This window comes from Musa acuminata, chromosome BXJ1-7, assembly GCF_036884655.1.
Source record: "Musa acuminata AAA Group cultivar baxijiao chromosome BXJ1-7, Cavendish_Baxijiao_AAA, whole genome shotgun sequence".
NCBI classification, from domain to species: domain Eukaryota; kingdom Viridiplantae; phylum Streptophyta; class Magnoliopsida; order Zingiberales; family Musaceae; genus Musa; species Musa acuminata.
The window spans coordinates 8,330,307-8,349,383 of NC_088333.1; the positions used below are offsets into that span (position 1 = coordinate 8,330,307).

The following is a 19,077-nucleotide window of genomic DNA, read 5'->3' on the forward strand; positions in this document are numbered from 1 at the left end:
TCTTATCATCATCATTTATGTATGGTCCTCGAGAGTGTCCTTCGCTGTTATCACACACCAAATAGTAGTGAATGGTGCAGTGCCTCGTTCATCAGGTAGTACAAAAGGTTAGTGACCATGCACTGCATCAATGATTCATAGAGACGGTGATAGTTGAAATGGTTAAACCTATGTGAGCCTGTTCGTGTACTTGAGTAGAATGAAGGTGGTCCTTGCACCCTGCAAGGTTGTAAAGCTGGTTTAACTTGTTCTATCCACTGTACATGAGATGTACCTTGCAAACAATTTCTTCAGCAGAATCAAGAAAACCGGCAAGCGAAATGGGATCCGACGCTGCTACGTTGGAGAGTGGATACTAACTTGTCACACGCATGCATGCATGTCCCATGTACGTGTTGCGATACACGTACTCGAAACTATATATGAATACTGACGCAGGCAAGCAAGGAAGAAATCCACATGCAAGACATTAAAGCTTCATCAACCTGCACCAAGGAGTTGATGTCTTCTTCCAAAGCAGTGCCATGCTACCTCGAAAACCTAGCTCTCGTCTTCCCTGCATTGCCTGATTTATTTGGAGCTTCAGAGAATGGCCACCGCAGAAAGGAAGACAGGTGAAAGGGACACGACTGCCATTATAAGGAGGGACCAGAGCTTAAAGACTACTCTGCTCTCTCTCCTTTTCTCTTTTATCAAAGAGGGTGGGCAGTCACCCCAACAGATATACATGCTGCCACTGTCTCCTCTGGCCCCTCTCTCTCTCTCTCTCTCTCTCTCTCTCTCTCTATCAACTTTCAATTTAAAAGACCTCAAAATTCTCATCCACAAGACCTTGAAATTATTGAGAGAGAGACAGAACGTTAGAGTTTGTGGGTGACAAGTCCAAACAAAAGCCCCTTGCAGAGAAATCTCAAGGAACTTGTGGTGGACATGCGCCCTCTCTAAATCTATTACTCCAAAGTCCCTACTCAAGCTAATCCACTGCTTCTTCCTCGCTCCTCTCCCTTGTAGAGCAATCTGATGCAGTTAGTGTGCAGAGTTCGGTACGTGAAGTACGTCGACCTGGCTAACTAGCAGCTTTGGTAGAGACAATCGAGTTCCGTGCACATAGATTCCGGAGCTTGGATATGCTTGCAGTCGAATCTTTGAGAGGTTCCAATGGAGACGATCGGGATGGGACGTTGGGAAACTTCCCCGTCTCCGATGACTTCGGCGACGAGGCCTTGCTCGAGGACATCGACTTCGGTGACCTCTTCATGGGAATCGATGACGGAGACGTGCTGCCGGACCTTGAGCTGGATCCAGCAGAGATTTTCGCGGCGTTCTCGGTCGGAGAGGAGGGCTCGGGCAAGGCGACGGCCGTGGAGGAGCCCGAAGGGGCGTTTGGTGGAGATGGCTCGACGCAAGATGTGGTGGTCTTGGAGGCGGAGATCGGAGAGGAGGAGAAGGATGTGAAGAGACAGCGGGAGGAAGTCGTGGGTGCGACGACGACGGAGGACTCAATGGTCATGCCATCTGGGTTGAGATCTGACTCGCCTGACGGCAATAAAGGTCGTAAGCCGTCGTCTCCGTCGGCTACGAGGGGCTCACACGGGAAGCGCAAATCAAAAGTAAGTGGTGTTCCAGTTCTTGCTCCTTACGTTGGTGTTTTGTTGTAGGGAGAGAGATGTGCTTCAAGAGCTAATCTTCTTCTCTCTCCTCATGTTGCTGATGGATGTGTGGCAGGTGGACTGGACGCCGGAGCTTCACCGGAGATTCGTGCAGGCGGTGGAGCAGCTGGGGATCGACAAAGCGGTGCCCTCCAGGATTTTAGAGCTCATGGGGATCGATTGCCTCACCCGACACAATATTGCTAGCCATCTACAAGTACTCTTATCTTCTTCTTCTTCTTGCTGCTGTCACCATTTACAGAATCAGATCTCACCATGGTCATGAATAGAGTTGACATCTGATGATATGAATGCTGAGCATTTTTCTAATTCCATTATATAAATATAAATATATAATATAATATAATTGATTGATTGAAAACCATGCAAGAACAGTTGCTCTTTCTTTCTGCTATCTCGATTGTACCACCAATAGGACTCACCAATAATATATTTGATGAATACTTTGCATCATGGAACGTGAAAGCTGTTCCTGCAAGCGATGCTTGTACGGATGCCTGTCAGGCATCTACGATGCTTATAACGATAAATTCCAACAAGAAAAGGAGACATGCTTTATTCCTGCATGGGGAAAGACATTAGCTTTGCTTCGCAGTCATGGCGTTCGACGTAAAACCGAGTTGTAAGAAGACTCATGTGGTGCATACGCAGAAGTATCGATCGCACCGGAAGCATTTGCTCGCGAGGGAGGCGGAGGCGGCGAGCTGGACGCGGCGACGGCAGATGTACCCAAAGAAGGACGTCAACCCATGGCTCGCCCCTACTATCGGCTTCCCACCTCCTCCTCCTCCGCCTGCGGTCCGGCCTTTTCGGCCACTGCATGTCTGGGGGCACCCCACCGCAGAAGCGCCACTGGTCCACATGTGGCTACGGCGTCCGGTGCCGCAGCCTCCCTCGCTGCCGTGGGCTCCTCAGCCACCACTTCCGCCGCCACCGGATCCCTCCTATTGGCACCACCTCTATCAAAGGGTACGCACGTCTCTCTCCCTGCGTCTGCTGCCTTCATCTACTCCAAATCGCTTCGTCCTTCTCCGTGCAGGGAGGTAGAGAAGGATGGGTTCCACATGCCATGACCCAGGGAACTCCTTGCTTCCCTCAGCCACTGCCGGCGGCGGTAATCTTCGTCCTGCTTTGCTCATCTACTTCAAAGTGTTTGCTGTGCTCACATTGCTGATGGCAGAATCAATGATGCAGAGGTTTCCGGCTCCACCACCTGTTCCGGGCATCGTCCCCCAACCCATGTACAGACCGATTCCTCCTCCCGTGACCGACCATTCCAGCTCGCAGCTTCAACTTGATGCTCATCCTGTAAGCTCCTCTTATTCTTCTGTCGCCTCTTTCTCTCATCTTAACAATCAAGTAGAAACCATATAGTTTTCGACTCTCAAACATCTAAACATTTGAGATAGAAAACCAAACACAATCAGAATAATTCAAAAATATAAAAAGCTTCATTAAAAGAAAAATAATTTAAACTATAACAAATTCATTAAAAGAAATCTGATTACAGTCGCTCAATCACTACTCTTTCGTCTGCTCCTCTCTCAATTTGAGTTAGTACACTCATGACGGAAGACATATTAGGACTCATTATATCCGGTAACGATTAGGTGTCCTAATCAATTAAACTCTTATCTTAACACTCCTACATATTCCACATCTATCTCCAACAACATCTGTAAAGTGGCTAATCATCTTCTCCATTTTGAAGAGTTTTAGCTCAATTCATCACATCATGCCTTCAATTCATTTTACAACCTAATTGTTGATCACCATTATCATTATGAACTCAAATACAAAGTTATTTCTAAAGAAACAACTTATTTACAAACAAGCATGCCAATATTGTTTTACTATGAAATTTATACAAATAGCATTAGAAAATTAAATGAAAAAGAAATTTCATTTAGCACACATTTCTTTTTCTCAAATGAAAAAAAAAATAAAAAAGAGAGCTATCTTCTCAAAATGATAGCTTGTTCCATATAAACTACTTGTATTTGATGAGAACATCATCTTAAGCCTGAGGATGGAAATGAGCTGCAGACTCTGAACAAGAATACAACTTAGTGTATACCCCTATATATATAAATCTCATATTAGCAAGCAAGATTTTGTTCTTAATCATCTTAATGTTCCTGACAACATGTCTTTCTATCTGTTTGTTGCTTCAGTCAACAGAAAGCATAGATGCAGCTATAGGAGATGTGTTAGCCAAGCCATGGTTGCCATTGCCTCTCGGATTGAAGTCCCCATCAGTAGATGGTGTGTTGGTGGAACTACAAAAGCAAGGGGTACCAAAAGTGCCACCAGCTTGCGGATGATGCTGCTACATCAATCCACCTGAAAGAACAAATTTGCCGACAAGTCATATTCCAGTTTGTATCCTAATAAACTAGTCTTCCTGTTTTCTTCTTCCCCTTACTCTCATGTAAGTCATATGCTTAAGAATGCTATTCTTTTAGGGAGCATCTGAGCTTAATAATTGAAGAGCATGGTGTGCTTCTTCTTTTTGTATAACATATAATTAATTTTCTTTTGCACATATTATGATGATTTTAGATTTTAGTGGACTGACAAAGTGAGAGAAATAAATGCATTAGGTAGTGTGTGCTAGTTGGGTAAAAGTTAGATTACCTCACTCTTTAAGAGATTTTTCTAAGTGAGAGTAAAACAAGCAGAATCATGTTCTATCCTCTTGAAATTTCAACCTTACTATGAGAGAACAGTTTTATGCATCACTGCACAATTCTAATTGTATAGTGTGACTTGATGATGGATCATGAAACTAATGATCTTTTGTACTTCTAAAGTTGATTAAACCACTTAACATACATAGTTAAGGAAAATGGAGGCAACTGATCTATGTGTATATACTTGATTCATTCTTTCTGAGGGCTTCTCAAAGTCTGCCACGGATCAAACATTGATGTCACTTCCCAAGAATGTCAGTCACTATGAGGTGCTATTGTTTCTGGATTTCTTCTATTGCAACTTCTCTCTGCATATTTCTGAATTGGTAGTAAAAGTAACAAATGGTGGCATAATAGCATAAGGATTTGTGATGAAAATGCTGAACTTTTTCGAAATGTCTTCTTCTAAATTCTTCTTCTTCGAAACAATAGTTTTGTTTTTTTTGTAAATGTATTCAGCTTCTTTGGTATGATTAGTGCTCAAGTTTCCCCTTTTTTTTGTCTATAACAAGATTAGCTATAAATGCTAGAAAACTTGAGGTTATGAGCTATGTGGATTTCCAACTGCAGAATGTATTTTGGTTCCAATCTGATGTATTTTATGCAAAGAAGTTGTTAGCTATTTTCTGCCTTGATAATGGAGCAGCTTATATTTTCAGACAATTAGAAGGACATATTTGTAATTACATATTGTTTGATTTCTAAAATCTTGGTTCTATATATATGTTAGCCTAAAAGTCCTCTCTCTCTCTCTCTCTCTCTCTCTCTCTCTCTCTCAGAGAGAGAGAGAGAGAGAGAGGATTCCCTGAGCACCATGATCATGAATGATGTTTGAGAACAAGGATGATCAGTGAGGAGATCGAAATTAAAAGTTCATAACTTTATTCAATGCTCACATTAGCCCTGTTTGACTATTTGCTGATCTATTCTTTGATCCTGAAGCCAGCAATTTATGCCATCAAACAGAAATAGAGCAAGATATAGCTAGTGCACACTTGAAGAATGCAATGTGAAGGGGAGTTTGTATTGGCTTTCACAATCATATCATAGAGTTTCTTCAACTTTTTGTCAGGATGAGATTACATACAAGACCAAAGTCATGGTAGGGTGATCTTTAGTTTTACCACTTACTCTAGGATCAAGATAAGTTGTCATTGCTTAAAATCTCTCATTTTTTTGTGTTGAAGTTTGTTTAGATAAAAAAAAATTCAATATATGAAATCCATTTTATGAGAGATGTCCATATGAAAGATCTTAATGATAAAAATAATAGTAATAATAATAAATCAGCTATCCATCTTCAGTTTTCATATTTCATATTTTTCTTTCTGATGGTTGTGTGGCATTTCATTTGAAATGTTGAGATTCACTTTTGTGGAGCTCACAAACAAGCTGCCTTTTCATGGGTGGCTGTTTGTCTCACCAATTATATGCTAATGATGGACTGAGGTGCTGCAGCCAATGCCACTGTATGCACTGTGGCAAGAGGAGCAGTGGCAGCATTGGATCAGAGCTGGCCATAAATGCTTGTTCCACAGTGCAACACAGCCATGTCAGGTATTGTACATGCAGCATCTATTTGGGCATGCATGCAAAGCCTTGATCTGTGATGATGATGATGACAGAATACTTTCTCACAGACCACCAATCACAACACTCTTGTACAGTGTAATCCTATAATGTAGCTATTGAATATCTTCAATGGCTACACAGTTCATTGATGAATAAATGTTCTCCATAAAAAAATAAAGTTTGTGCTTCTGAGTGATGAACAGAATAAAGTATGCAAAAAGTTACTTGATGCAACCAACCCACGTTTAGTTTCAACCCTCTCAGCATGATTACAAAGGCTCTAAATCAGCAGATAATACAGGTATTACAAATATTAGGGAACCAATGAGAACATTAGCAAGCACAGAAATTGAACTATAAAAAGGTTGTGCTTCTTCCATTATACCAAGAATGGCAGGTCATGATTACTAAATTCTTAAATCAGCAGATGATACAGAAGTTACAAAAACGTTAGAAGAGGGACGAGCTGATAGCAGTCTCAAGCCCAGTGGTTGCTCAAACGAAGAGTTGGGCTCATGATATCTGTCATAGAGGGGTCCGATCCGTTCCTGTCACTTGTGCTTGCTGATTTTTGTTGGATCTGCATACTTGTAAAATCTTGGAGCCAATTCTACCAGCCACTTGGGGTTGATGACTGTCGTGATATATAAAGCAGTCTGGCTGCCTTTGGAACGAAGTGCTGCTTGGGTGAGTATATACAAACTGGTTCTCGATTAGGGTCCTGTACTCTTCCTGGGGGTCCATCCTTGCTGCATGGAAGAAGAACCTGGCGGTAATTGCCTTCCGTATCTTTGTAAAGTTCTTTCCAGCGCTAAAGATGACCAGCTTATGCCTGAAATCAGGGGTTGATGAGGGTTAGATGTTGGATTGAATGATGGGTTAGACACAACAAAAATTCAGCCTGAATGAAACTGATCATGCAAGCCTGGGACAAGCCATGAAAATAAAAAGAAATGCAGCATAATTTCAGACTCAGCGTTAGCAAGAATTACACGATTTCCCTATATAACTACCAGCAGTTTGATCACAACTATTAGCTAACACTAGCGGTTGATAACTATTTGCATAGACCACTTCAAATTGAACTTAGAGATATCAATGACTTGCTTGAGTGTCATTATATAATTCTCTGCCCCTTCATAAAAATAAGACAACAGAAGTGCAACTTTTCATGAAGATTTGAATTTAAACAGCTACTTGGAACCTGTGGCAGTCAATCCAAGGCAGAATGCAACAAAAGAATCCAAGACAGGATGCCATGTAAAATATTGCAAAGTGCCTTTCAGAAGCTTTTCCGTGCGCACTCAAGTAATTAATTCATAGTAACATGAACAGGCGAGCAATCTGGTACAAAGTTAAGCATCCAACAGGATAGGCAATGACACTGTCAACCCATGCCAACTGGCCTAACATCTTAGACATCTTCATCCAGATATTTTGGCACTTTCCCTTCGATTCTGATTGCCAAAGATCAATTCACTCTTTCAAAGTAGATCAAGAGAGTTAGCAGCTAGTCCAAGGAGCCAACAAGAAATCATCATGACATACATTCATCAGTGATTTACCTAAAGTTTTAAACAAGTTTCTCTTTACATTTAAGAAATCAGTCAACTCTTCAAGGTTTGACTGCAGAATGAATCAGATGTTTCTCATGCAACGTCAAATTATTAGTTAACCTAAAACATAGATGCAGTAAGGACAGATACATAGGTTTCCTTCTGAAGTTCAAAAGAAAAGGTAGCAATCTTCATAATACACCCAGAACTTGAATAATATCCTGAACCTACAGTAATTGATCTTGCAAAGGAGGACAGAGTTGGTAAAACCAGCAAGACTTTTTGCTAAATAAAATAATTCTCATTGCCAAACAAAGCTGTTCTTCACTCTATTACTCGGGTTACTGAATCAGATATGAAAGCATAAAATATATCACTTACCAATATTTCAAAAGAATCATACATAATGAACATCTAAGATTGCCTAACAAAGACTTAGATAAGACATTATCATTTATAATCTTTCAAGAGTATATATCAGTCAGCCACTAACATTCAGACAAAAGAACCTATTCTCCTTTGCAAAAAAAAGGTTTTTACTTGATATTTTAGCCAAACTAATAAAAGGAATTACGAACTTGGTCTGAGGGTTCTAGCTGAATGTCTGCATAGTTTTTATGGTACTTTATGAAATTAAATATTTCTTCAAAACAGTGACATTTGATTCCTTTATTAATCTTTTATTAAGTTAAGCAAGGGTGTGGATAAGAAGTAGAACTTCTCTATGAATGCTGACATTTGAGATTTCCCGTCTTCTCTCTGGGAGAAGCAAATATTGCTGCCAACCATCTCGCAAGTTTTGGAAGGGTGAAAATAATGGTTTGTATGTGGATGAGCAATTTCAGGCTCTTATTTTGGCATTTTGGGAATTTGATAAACTAAGTAAATGATCTATCATTGACATCCTATATAAAGATCTCTTGGATTAATCAATGACCAGAAGATTTATCAGCAATAGTGATTAAAATCTAGCGAATTCTTGCAATAGTTCTGCACTAGGTAATATAACATATTGAACATTTACAAAGTACATATACATGCAGCAGGGTGCAATATTTCCAGCTATCAAAAGATGTCAATCTGAAACCTATTCGAAGCACTTGATTATACACGCAGATGTAAAATATAAATAACCAACAAACACAGCATGCACAACTTATGCAATGCAACAACTTCATCAAACCAGAGAGAAAAAGCATATCTGTAATGTAGACCACAATACAAGAAATGTATGTAAAGGATGCTAGAAGGTACATGCAACTGGAAACAAATAACAGAACTGGAGATAGGCATTTTGTGGAGAACCAACATAAATCCATAAAGCAATCTAATGAGTATATTACAGAAAGGAAATACCATACCTGTCCATGATAGTACGAAGCTGTTTCTTCACATCCTGTGCCCACCTAAGCAAGCATGACTCTTAAAAAGTTCTCAAAGCACCATGGCCCAGAAAAGTTTTTAGCTTTCCACGCCTCATATACAGCAAGTAGTGTTAAATGATCTCCTTCAGGCTGAAAGAACTTTGCTCTTTTCTGATCTGCTTGGGCTTGTTTCTTTCTTGGTCTATAAAAGATGTTCTCAGTCTGAATCATTGCTATAATAGCCAAAATCTCATCACTGCATCCAAGGTCCACAATAGCCAGAAGCATTTTCGACAATGGTGGGTCCAAAGGGAACTCAGCCATTTTTTTACTCAATTTTGTCAGAAGCCCTCCTCACCCAAAGCTCCAAGACAGTATAGCTGTTCCATAGCCCCATGGTAAGAGTTGTGAAACCAAGATTAATCCTCTGGATTTCTGGAATTGTTATTGGAGACATCTCATTGTGACATTTCCCTGGACCAGTATGCCCTGCACAACCTGCTTGCGGCTTCGCTGATGCCTGTGGGAACGGAGTGATAACCAGCGAGTCAAGCCCTAGCTTTGGATTGTTAACATTTTGTTTTACAAAAAACCTGGATCAACAACATAAAAGATCCCATCAATTGTCAAGGAAGCCTCTGCAAATTAGTAGCCACAACCACTTTCCTCTTTACCAGGAGGAGCGAGGTCAAAAATCCTCGACTGCATTTCACTGGGAAGCGCAATGTTTACTGGCAAGATTATTAACTCAGGCACATTCTTCCCTAATCCTTTCATTCTCTCGTATAGAGACTGGCAAGCATGACCAATCTCCTCTTGGCCAGTCAGAAAGAGAAGTATGTCTCCTTCAGGTTCTGTCAAATGGATCAGCTAAAAACAGTGATCAATGCTGCATCCAGGTAATCAGCTTCTGGCTGTTTGGTGTAAAGGGTCTCCACCAGAAAAGTTCTTCCAGGAATAGTGAAAATTTTGCAGTTAAAGAAGTAACCGGAAAATTTATCTGCATCAAGTGTTGCAGACGTGACAATCAACCGAAGATCCAGCCTACGCTTCATAAACTGCCAGGAAAGAAGCCAGGCTTATCCTCATTAAGCTCAATCTCGATCTCCTCAGCTCGCCATTAGTGATACATGAGCACATCTCCATCCTCATCAAACATCGGGTAATCCCGGACATCCAAGACCCCAGAAGCAATAAGCTGCTTTGCCTCCCACCTCTCAGGCGCCTCGATGGTCCACCCTCATCCTCCTCGACTATTGGAATCCCCAAAAGGCCCAACCTCCTCATTCGCCCACCATCACCGCTTGCTGGGTTTACCCTATACGCCCCATCCTCATAGCTCTTCTTCATTGGGAGTAGATCCTTTCCAGTCCTCTGATCCACATCCCTCATGGACAAGCTAAGCTTCTGCCCTGACACCGAAATCACCTTCACATAGACTTCTTGATCGCGCATCACCACATCCTTGGGATTGGCGATTCTCCAACTGGCAACCTGGCGGAGGCTTTCTTCTTGGACTGGGACTGGGGATCGGAGGGAGGAGGCTTGCTGGCCTTGGACCTGGGCGGGAGGATGGCGTGGATGATGGTGAGGAGCGCCGCCGCCGCCGCCGCGGGCGCCATGGAGGGGCAGAAAAGGCAAAGAGTCGGAAGATTTAAGGTCAGGGTTTAGCAGATTGGTGAAAGGGATCGCGGTGGCGAACGGAGCGGCAGACCACGAGATCGGCACGCCAATCTTGAAGCGGCCCAATGTTTGTTGGGCCTTTTTGCAGACAAATCCTTGCCAAGTTTGGAAACGGTGTATTCGCCCTTACAATTTTTCGTATTATATATATAATCACCGAATCTTTAATTCATTTTTTTTATCGAAAATTTAAAATTTCTAAATTAGAGTTTGTTTTTTCCTCCTTAGTGAGTTAATTCATTTTCTCATATAATAAATATAACCAAAAAAATAAATCGCCAACTGAAACCTAATTCTTGATTTATGCAGTCGAAATATAATAAATTTAATTAATTAATTAAAAAATAATAATTAATTTTTTCTTGAAGAGTGGCCTATCTCTTCTCCTATCTAATGAATAAATCGTCCACTACACCATCGTCAGTTATGTGATGGATGATCTATTGCTCCAGGAGATGCTATGGGCATCGCTCTCCTCCGCGTCATTTCCCACCCCAACGATCGCCCCATGATGATGGAGGAGACTCTCTTCTACCTTTGAGATTTATTTGTCTTCACTGAAATATTATTATCTTTAGCATCAATTAATTCTATGAGGGAAAAAAAAAAAAAGAACAGTCAAGTTAGAAATAGACTAATTAGTAACAGATTCTATAAACTGTGACAACACAAATGTGAGTTATGCATCTTAGGCATCTCTCAGATAATATAAATACACATCATGCGACTTAGAACAGATAAATTATACATACTAATTGTTGGCCATGCTTGCATGACTTGTAAAAAACACCAGAGGGACCAGGAATTAACCAGGTGGAAATTAAATATGCATAGTTCGCCTCACTAAGTATATGAAAATTGTGATTAAACACATGCCTAATGCAGTAGTAGAAGCATTAGATAGGAAGCCACAAAGATTATACCTAGATTGAACACTCACAAATTTCAAATATAATGAAATAAAAGTTTCATGATTCTAAAAGTTTCATGAAAAAGCAGCTCTTGTGTATTGAAAACTTGGAACTTCCAAAGTCTGGGTCCAGTAGAACAAAGGGTCAAAAGAGAAAAAAAAGAACCAAACCATGAATTGGATGGATTGGAATATACATGAAACCTACGGACACACACATGGGAGGAGGCAGCACAGACATTATTGTCTTTTTGGCAACAAAAAAGGTGCCACAAATTGTCCACTTGTGTACTTGATTCCACGTTTCGGTCGTGTTCACAAAAATTAAAAGAGAAAATCAAAGTTGCTAGGAAAGAGCTTATCAGTGACACACCAAAGCTCGTCCAACATCCTCAGCAAAAGAAGTAGAAGAGAGAAAAGATTCAGTTCCTCGGAGATCTAATCTGGCCCGAAAGGTTTGGATATCTGACATCCGCTTCACGAATCTGGTAAAGCGGTTCCAATTATGAGAGTCGAAGAGATTTCTATTCATTCTGACATAGTTAAAAGATAATGAGGCCTCGTAAACACCACCGTAGTAAAGCTTGGAGTTCTTTACAACCTGATCCAGAGATGCCTCATCCAACCTAGCAAAAGAGTTTTCACCAGTAAGGGGCAGTTTACACATCCTAGCAGTATATATAAGCTTCCTGAGAAATCCTTCTGGGCTACTCCTTGGATTGCTACTTTCCTCTGAGTCTCGCATATCGAAGCACATACAGCACAGTGTCATTCTGTACCGACTGAACATGCGGGCTATTGGGAGATAGCCATCTCGAATAAGAGTATTGTAATAACCAGCAGTTAGCTCGGATGGATGTGAGTTTGTGCTATAGTGCCAGTGTATGCCAGCAACTTTTGCAGAGATCTGAACACCAGTGCCCAAAAAAATTACATCAGCCACCATGCACAACCTCTCTCCATGAAGAAGAAGCAACCCTGAGTACCATTCAAGAAAAAACTGTCCATAAGGGGTGTTCCAAGAACCGTCACTTTTGAAGAAAGCTGTTTCCTCGGGGTTCTGTGGGAAGTTACTCGCACCAATAGGGCCACCATATCCCCACTCATCCATGCCAACTTTTTTAGCACAAGCGCTTAGTGATGCCAGCATATACTAATGAAGAGACAAGAAACTAAATCATCAAAAACCATATTACTAAGAACACTATGAAACATCAAAAGCCATAGTACTAGTGTTCACAAAAGCTGACTGCTCTCTGACCTTATCATAACACTGAAATTCTCCTAGCTCGGCTGCAGCCCTTGCTCGAATTAACTTCTCAGATGGACAAGAAGGATACCTAAGTTCACCAGCAGGGCCCATACCAACTTGAATTTCCTGCGAAAATGCAGAATAAGATGAATTGAGTAAATAATCAATGAGAAAAAGTCTAGAAGCAGGCACATAAAAGTCAGTCTTAAAATCTTACCGTTATTACAACTCGTAAGAAGTCCCTGAATGTATCCCTGAAACTCCTCATAAAATCTGAATAAGCCTGGATTGGAGATCGTCCCCTTAGAACAGGAAAAACATCACATCCCAAAGAGATGTACTCCTTATTCCTTCTGCCAAACCTGTCGGCAAAAGCCAAATTTGGCTCCTTGTCCATTTCTTCAAGTACCCATCTCGGGAGAGGTATCCTTTATAAGGGAAGATAATTTTAGTACCCAGAAAGCAAAGCCAAGATTGACAGAACAGATGCCAAAATGCTAAACAATGTATCATTATCATCAGAATCTTTAAACAAAATGCAAATTCACATATCAAACTTCCTTCTGGTTGATGCAGTAAACTTATTTCTATTTTATAGTCAGTCTGCAGCATAGTTAATGCAACTTCAAATAAAACAATTGTTTTAAATATCATCCACTGCTGTTTGCACTTTATACAGTCAATACCATCCTATTAGAAATTTGTAGAATTTTAGGCACATATATGAAATGAGTAAGACATCTATGAAACCTCAAAAACATTTTTTAAACAATCCCCCAATATCAGTGATTTCTAAAGGCGCTCGGGCGAGATGAGGCGAGGCCAAAGCGCCTCGCTTCATTTCCAAGCAACGCGCTTCAAAGAGGCACCGCTTGGGCGCTCGCCCAAGCCCAGGCGTCGAGCGCTTTGGGCAAGCGCCCGGGTTAAACCAGGCGACTGAACTAGTGTTTTAGGTCTGGTTCGGTCTCCGGTGCTTTAGTTGGTTCAATCGAACCAACTAAAGCACCAATATCAGCCTTCCTCTTGTGACTTCCCAACCCTAACCCTGCTCGCCGCTCCCGCTCTTGCTGCTACCGCTATCGCTGCCACTATCGCCGCTCCTGCTGTTGCTGCTCACTGCTACCGCTGCTGCTGCCACTGTCGTTGCTCGCCGCTCCCGCTCTCGTTGCCACCGTCATCGCTCAACGCTCCCGCTGCTCGCTGTTACCACTGTCACTGCTCTCAGTCAGCAGTCTCGATCTTCCTTTTACTCACACTCTTCTCACTTCGTATACTGTTAATAGTATATTAACAGTATACTACTAATTGTATACTAGTAATAGTATTCTTATTTATTAGATTAATAATATATTATTTTTTATTTTAATACTGTTAATTTTTATTTATTTGAAATTATTGTTATTGTTTTGAATTTTGAGACTTTTTGTTAATGTGATATTGTAACTTTACAAGATTTTCTTAATTTAATATCATATTTTTATTTAAATAATTATATTTATTAATTATATTGTATATTTTTATATTTTAGTGCCTCGCTTCGCTCGAGCGAACGCCTAGCATCTCGAGCATTTTTGGACCTTGGCGCCAAAATCACTACCCAATATTAATAGCCATGATGTAGCCTGACAGGATAATCGACAAATTAACATGATAGACCCAAACCGCAAGCTCCAAAATGCTTAAGCCTATTTACATTAGATCATGTTACTTCCAACGTGAGACTATGTCACAATCTTTCACCAACAAAAGTTCGACGACTTCGCCAAAGCTTAAAATCCAACTCGTAACCGAGAACCATGCATGATAGATAACAAGCGAAACCCAGTCCAATGATAACTCACACCATGGACCCAAACATTGATAGTTCCGGTACCAGCACAGTACACTTCTTGTCCATGCCAATGTATCAACACATGATATGTCGGCAGGTACCATGGTAACAAGAAGGGGTGGAGGGGTGGGGAGATGGGAGGAGAGGGGAGGGGAGGGGGAGAAGGAGAAGAAGAAGAGGAGGAGGAAGAAGAAGATGAGGAGGAACCACAATGGAGGAGAGAATGAAGGGGAGTGCAATGCTGGGCATGGGCCAATGCTGACGATAAGCCCGGGCTTACAAGGCAGTATGCCTGGTTCATAGGGCTAACAGGGTAGAAAGCCCAGTACTGCACTTGGACCGACCAAAAAGGGGTGACTTGTGCCCCAGTCAACACCTGGATTGGTGCCTGCTTAAACAAAACTGCATTTATTATTGTTCACCTAACCTTACAAGGAAATCAATCCATTAACTTAATAGGCCTAAAACCAAGTGACCCAATACACTTAAACCCAAGCTATTTTCTTTATAGAATGCAATGCCAACAAAAGATCATCTCTTTCACCCAAAATTCAGCAAAAAAACCTCATTGAAAGTGGTTTCACAAAGTTATAACACACTGCACTGTCTTTTGTCTCAGTCAAACAAAACTTTAGTCCAAGTTTTCAGCTAAGCTAGCCTATTTGTTCTTTATTAACTTGTTAAACACCAAACAATCCTTGAAGCCTAGTGGGTTCCAATATCAATACATGGATAATGTCAGTCAATCCATCATCTTATTTCAAATGATGAGAAACTCATGCTGTAAGAATACTTAAGAATGATAATAAATACACAGTGCTTTTACACTTACTAAGCCGACACTACTGAAGTTTTTCTCATATAAATGTAAAACTGCATTTGCAAAGCATTTACTATTTGTACTAGAATAAATTTTCAAGAAAAAATAATTCCAAATATTAGGACTGGATTGCACCGAGACTGCAGCTTAAAGCTATCAACATATCGGACTCAATGTTCCCAAAATTGTACCGGATTTTATTTTGGTATATGATTGGTTTCAGCTTATTCAACAACCAAATGATCGTTAATTTTCTAAAACGGATTTCTTGCCACTGTTCTTCATACAAGTAGCATAAATTTAAATTTCTTGATTATCTAGTTTAGTGCCTTACTAAGATACATAGTAAAGAAATGAATTCCTTGCTTTAAGGTTGTGAGAAAAGACAAAGGAAATCTTGTTCGTTTTTTGGTAGATTATGCATGCATCATATGCAACATATGCATGCATGAGCGATGACAAGATAATTTGTCTGCATGAAAATTAAGTATGAGTTTATTTTTCAAGAAAGTTACAGCAGCTGCTTCTCTAATCTAACCATGACATTACAATTACATCATAAATGGATGTGGACGTGCATACTTGTATCAAGTATAGTAACTAGGAAATGAGCCATTAATGCTACAGCATTTTAAGAAATGTAAAATAGGTTTTCACCATTGATTTAAGCATGTCAGTTAGCTTAAAGCACGTGAAAGAAACCCAGATATGCTGAACGCAAAAAACCACACAACACTCTTATCTGAAAGCACATTAGAGGACACTAGGTTTTGAAATGCAAGAATTGTAGAGTAAGATGCAAAAAGGAAATCAAGAATTCAAGAGAGTAGGATCGGAGATAGACCAGCCAGGGTCTCCGGGGCCCGTCCCCCACTGGTGAAAAGCCATGATCGCTCGCACCTTGAGGCCGCAGCGCTGCGCCAACATGACCAAATCCATGTACCCGCCCCAGTCGTACACCCCCGGCGCCTCCCTCTCCACGATCCCCCACCAGCACTCCACCGCGATCCCCTCCACGCCGGCCGCCGAAAGCGCCATGAAGGACGCCCTCATCGCCTTCTTGCGCGCCATCTGCCCCGAGGGCCCCACGGCGTCGAGCGGGAGCGTGACGAACACCCGCGCGCCCTGACCGGATCGCGGCGGCGGGGGTAGGGCGGGGTGGAGCTCGCCGCCGCTTCCGGAGGAGGACGACGACGAGCCCTCGAGAGACCCGTTGGCGCCGGAGGAGGGCTTGGAGAAGTGGAGGCGGGAAGAGACGGCAAGGCGGAGGGGGGAGAGGAGGCGGTGGCCGGAAAACAGGCAGAGGGGCGGCGGAGCGGCGACGTAGGAGGGGGCGGGGCGCGTGCGGCCGGGGGATGCCGCGACGGCGAAGATCGACGGCGGCGGTGGAGCCGGGATCACCGTCATTCGAGCGGGTTCTTGAGGCGCTGCGGGGTTCTTGCTTGGGAGGACAAGTAATTTGGTGAGGTTCGTTTTGGCCTCTTCTTGACCTTCGCCTCCTTTTTAATGGAGGCCAATTTATTGGGCCTTTTTATTTTTATTTTTATTTTATTTTTTTCCCGAAACAGAAAAAGGCTTTCTATTAACTCAGAAGACGACGACAGCGTTTAGCATTTCTACCATCTCCTTTGTTGAGCCTGTCGTCCTCGTGCCATGTTTCACAAAACTAAAATCGAAAACCCGATCTGTTTTCTAGTAGATTTACAACACCCTTAGTAACACCTCCTCATCTCCTGTGTAGAAGCTTGCAGCAAAAACAAAGAACGTGCAGTGTTGTCGCATGAGTTTTTCAAAACACATTCCAGTCAATGCGAGAAGCATCAGAATTGGCATGGCATGAAAGGAAATACTTATAAGTCGCCTTCCTAGTTGGTTGCCTTTTTAATGTTAGGTGTCTAAATTCGTTTATTGACATTGGGAAAATTTATAGTAACTATGGGAATATAGTTGGAGGTGACCAAGTATAAAAACCTTTTAAAAGTGATGAATGCAAGTATTAATTATAATATATGAGCTTGGGTTGACAACCGACTTTATTTTATTATTGAATTATTTTATATAATTTACCATGGACTCTTTTAAGAGACTAACTCTGAGGATAATTTAAAGAATCATTCTCTTATCATCTCTGGTGGAGTTATTGAGAATGAGTAGCAAATAAGAGAGTATGTTGTCCCATACAACATCATTTGCGAAGTAAATATAACTATATATTTAGAATGATTTGAGCTTCTTTAGTATAAAGGGGGACTATAAGTAAGGATTGATCCCTGACTACTTTCCTTATCTAATCTCATTTTTTTATTTTTTTAATTACTGATTTATCTTATAAAATTGAAGGTGAATATCTAAAGGGAGCTGATTGAGCAACCAAGGCCCTTTGTCCGTTCGGCTTTTGGAGAGGATGGTTGATAGGGATAATATTAATACTCTCAAGCTCTCTTCATTACATGTATTAACAAACAATAAAGATATATAAATCGATGATAATATTGATACTTTATAGCTCTCTCCGGTAGGTGGACTAATAAACAATAAAGATATAAAACCAGTGAATATTAATAACAAAAAGCCTCAACTTGATACCTCTTTGGTTGAGATCTCGAGCTATGCTACTATATTAATGATTGACAGTAAGCTGTCCTCATTATTGTATTTGTCGTTTAGAGTAGGGGGGGGCCTTGGCTAATAAATGATTAGATTACTCGGCTCTTAGGTATAAAAGTCATGCCCTAAATGAAGTTGAGGAAGTAGGCAAATACTCTCTCTACTCTCTCATTTACATAGCTCATAATATTGTTTTTATCCTCCTCTCTTTTACGTTGACTTAAGCAGTGGAGAAGTCGAGTCGAGAAGCCCCTAATATAGACCTATTCTGTAGGACTATCGATGGCTAAAAGACGACTCTGTCGTTATGAGATGACCCTGCAGTAGGGGAGACCCCCGTTTCTTGACCCAACCTCTTTGTTCCAAAGTTAGATCACCATCGATGAACTATCCTCCAATGGACCTCTCTCGTCGGTCCATCACATCAGCACTCGACATCAGTAAGAATGAGACACTACGGTGAGCTTACACCGATAATGAACCAACTGGACTGACTCACCAATTAATGGTATTTATGGCCCTTTTATCACTTCGAACTATCGGAGAGAATGGTGATGTGGCCCGTGAGGTAGGTTTTGAGGAGAGTTATTTTCTTGTGATAAATCAATAGGGGAGATATCTTATAATAAATTTTTGGCTAACGGAAATTACTTATTATTTAAGTTTTGTTTGCTGATAATATACAACTCCGTTGTAGTCTAGTTGGTTAGGATACTCGGCTCTCACCCGAGAGACCCGGGTTCGAGTCCCGGCAACGGAACTAGTTTTTATTTCGAAATAATTTTTGTTCCAGTTTTGGTGCGGATGCTTCTTTCCTTTATAATCCACCTAGTTGCCATATTCCCTCTCGTCAGTCGAATCAAATTAGGGTTCTTTTCTTCTTTAATTCTCCTTCCTCCTCTCGTCCTCCTCCTCCTCCTCCAACAGCAGCAGTAACCACCACCACCTCCTCGACACCGACGTGTGATACGAGAACACCATGGCTATGCTCGATTCCTCCGACATCAAGGATTCCGTCCCTACCTCGCGATCGAGTCGCCTCGGCTCCATATTGGTACCATCTCCTTCCGGTCCCTCCCGTCTATGTACCGATATATAGTTCTCATGTTGGTTTTCGAT

General features: G+C 41.4%; 2 protein-coding genes, 1 non-coding gene and 1 pseudogene across 3 annotated transcripts; 2 read left to right on the forward strand and 2 right to left on the reverse strand.

The window, feature by feature from the left end:
- The first annotated feature begins 909 nt into the window (after positions 1 to 909).
- LOC103991374 (probable transcription factor GLK1) lies at positions 910 to 4,215 on the forward strand. Its single transcript, XM_009410811.3, has 6 exons — positions 910 to 1,610; positions 1,726 to 1,866; positions 2,322 to 2,639; positions 2,710 to 2,784; positions 2,865 to 2,978; positions 3,845 to 4,215. Exons 1-6 carry the CDS (start codon positions 1,128 to 1,130, stop codon positions 3,992 to 3,994), a joined length of 1,281 nt encoding a protein of 426 aa, XP_009409086.2. The 5' UTR covers positions 910 to 1,127; the 3' UTR covers positions 3,995 to 4,215.
- A 2,069-nt stretch (positions 4,216 to 6,284) lies between these two features.
- LOC135678620 (probable pre-mRNA-splicing factor ATP-dependent RNA helicase DEAH5) lies at positions 6,285 to 10,568 on the reverse strand (annotated as a pseudogene).
- A 953-nt stretch (positions 10,569 to 11,521) lies between these two features.
- Positions 11,522 to 16,845, reverse strand: LOC135678619 (beta-amylase 3, chloroplastic-like). Its single transcript, XM_065191643.1, has 4 exons — positions 16,196 to 16,845; positions 12,918 to 13,128; positions 12,710 to 12,826; positions 11,522 to 12,601 (listed from the first exon to the last, which is right to left on the reverse strand). Exons 1-4 carry the CDS (start codon positions 16,756 to 16,758, stop codon positions 11,810 to 11,812), a joined length of 1,683 nt encoding a protein of 560 aa, XP_065047715.1. The 5' UTR covers positions 16,759 to 16,845; the 3' UTR covers positions 11,522 to 11,809.
- Positions 16,846 to 18,645: 1,800 nt separating this feature from the next.
- Positions 18,646 to 18,718, forward strand: TRNAE-CUC (transfer RNA glutamic acid (anticodon CUC)). The gene has a single exon. It is a non-coding gene; the product is annotated as a tRNA-Glu (tRNA).
- The last annotated feature ends 359 nt before the right edge of the window (positions 18,719 to 19,077 follow it).

Bases quoted from the DNA above. Each gene is read 5' to 3' on its own strand.
- LOC103991374 (XM_009410811.3), top strand. From the start codon at position 1,128: ATGCTTGCAGTCGAATCTTTGAGAGGTTCCAATGGAGACGATCGGGAT. The intron at 1,611-1,725 runs GTAAGTGGTGTT...GATGTGTGGCAG, and splicing joins ACGGGAAGCGCAAATCAAAA to GTGGACTGGACGCCGGAGCT. The intron at 1,867-2,321 runs GTACTCTTATCT...GTGCATACGCAG, and splicing joins ATATTGCTAGCCATCTACAA to AAGTATCGATCGCACCGGAA.
- LOC135678619 (XM_065191643.1), bottom strand. From the start codon at position 16,758: ATGACGGTGATCCCGGCTCCACCGCCGCCGTCGATCTTCGCCGTCGCG. The intron at 12,827-12,917 runs GTAAGATTTTAA...GCATTTTCGCAG, and splicing joins TCTTACGAGTTGTAATAACG to GAAATTCAAGTTGGTATGGG. The intron at 12,602-12,709 runs GTCAGAGAGCAG...TCTCTTCATTAG, and splicing joins AATTTCAGTGTTATGATAAG to TATATGCTGGCATCACTAAG.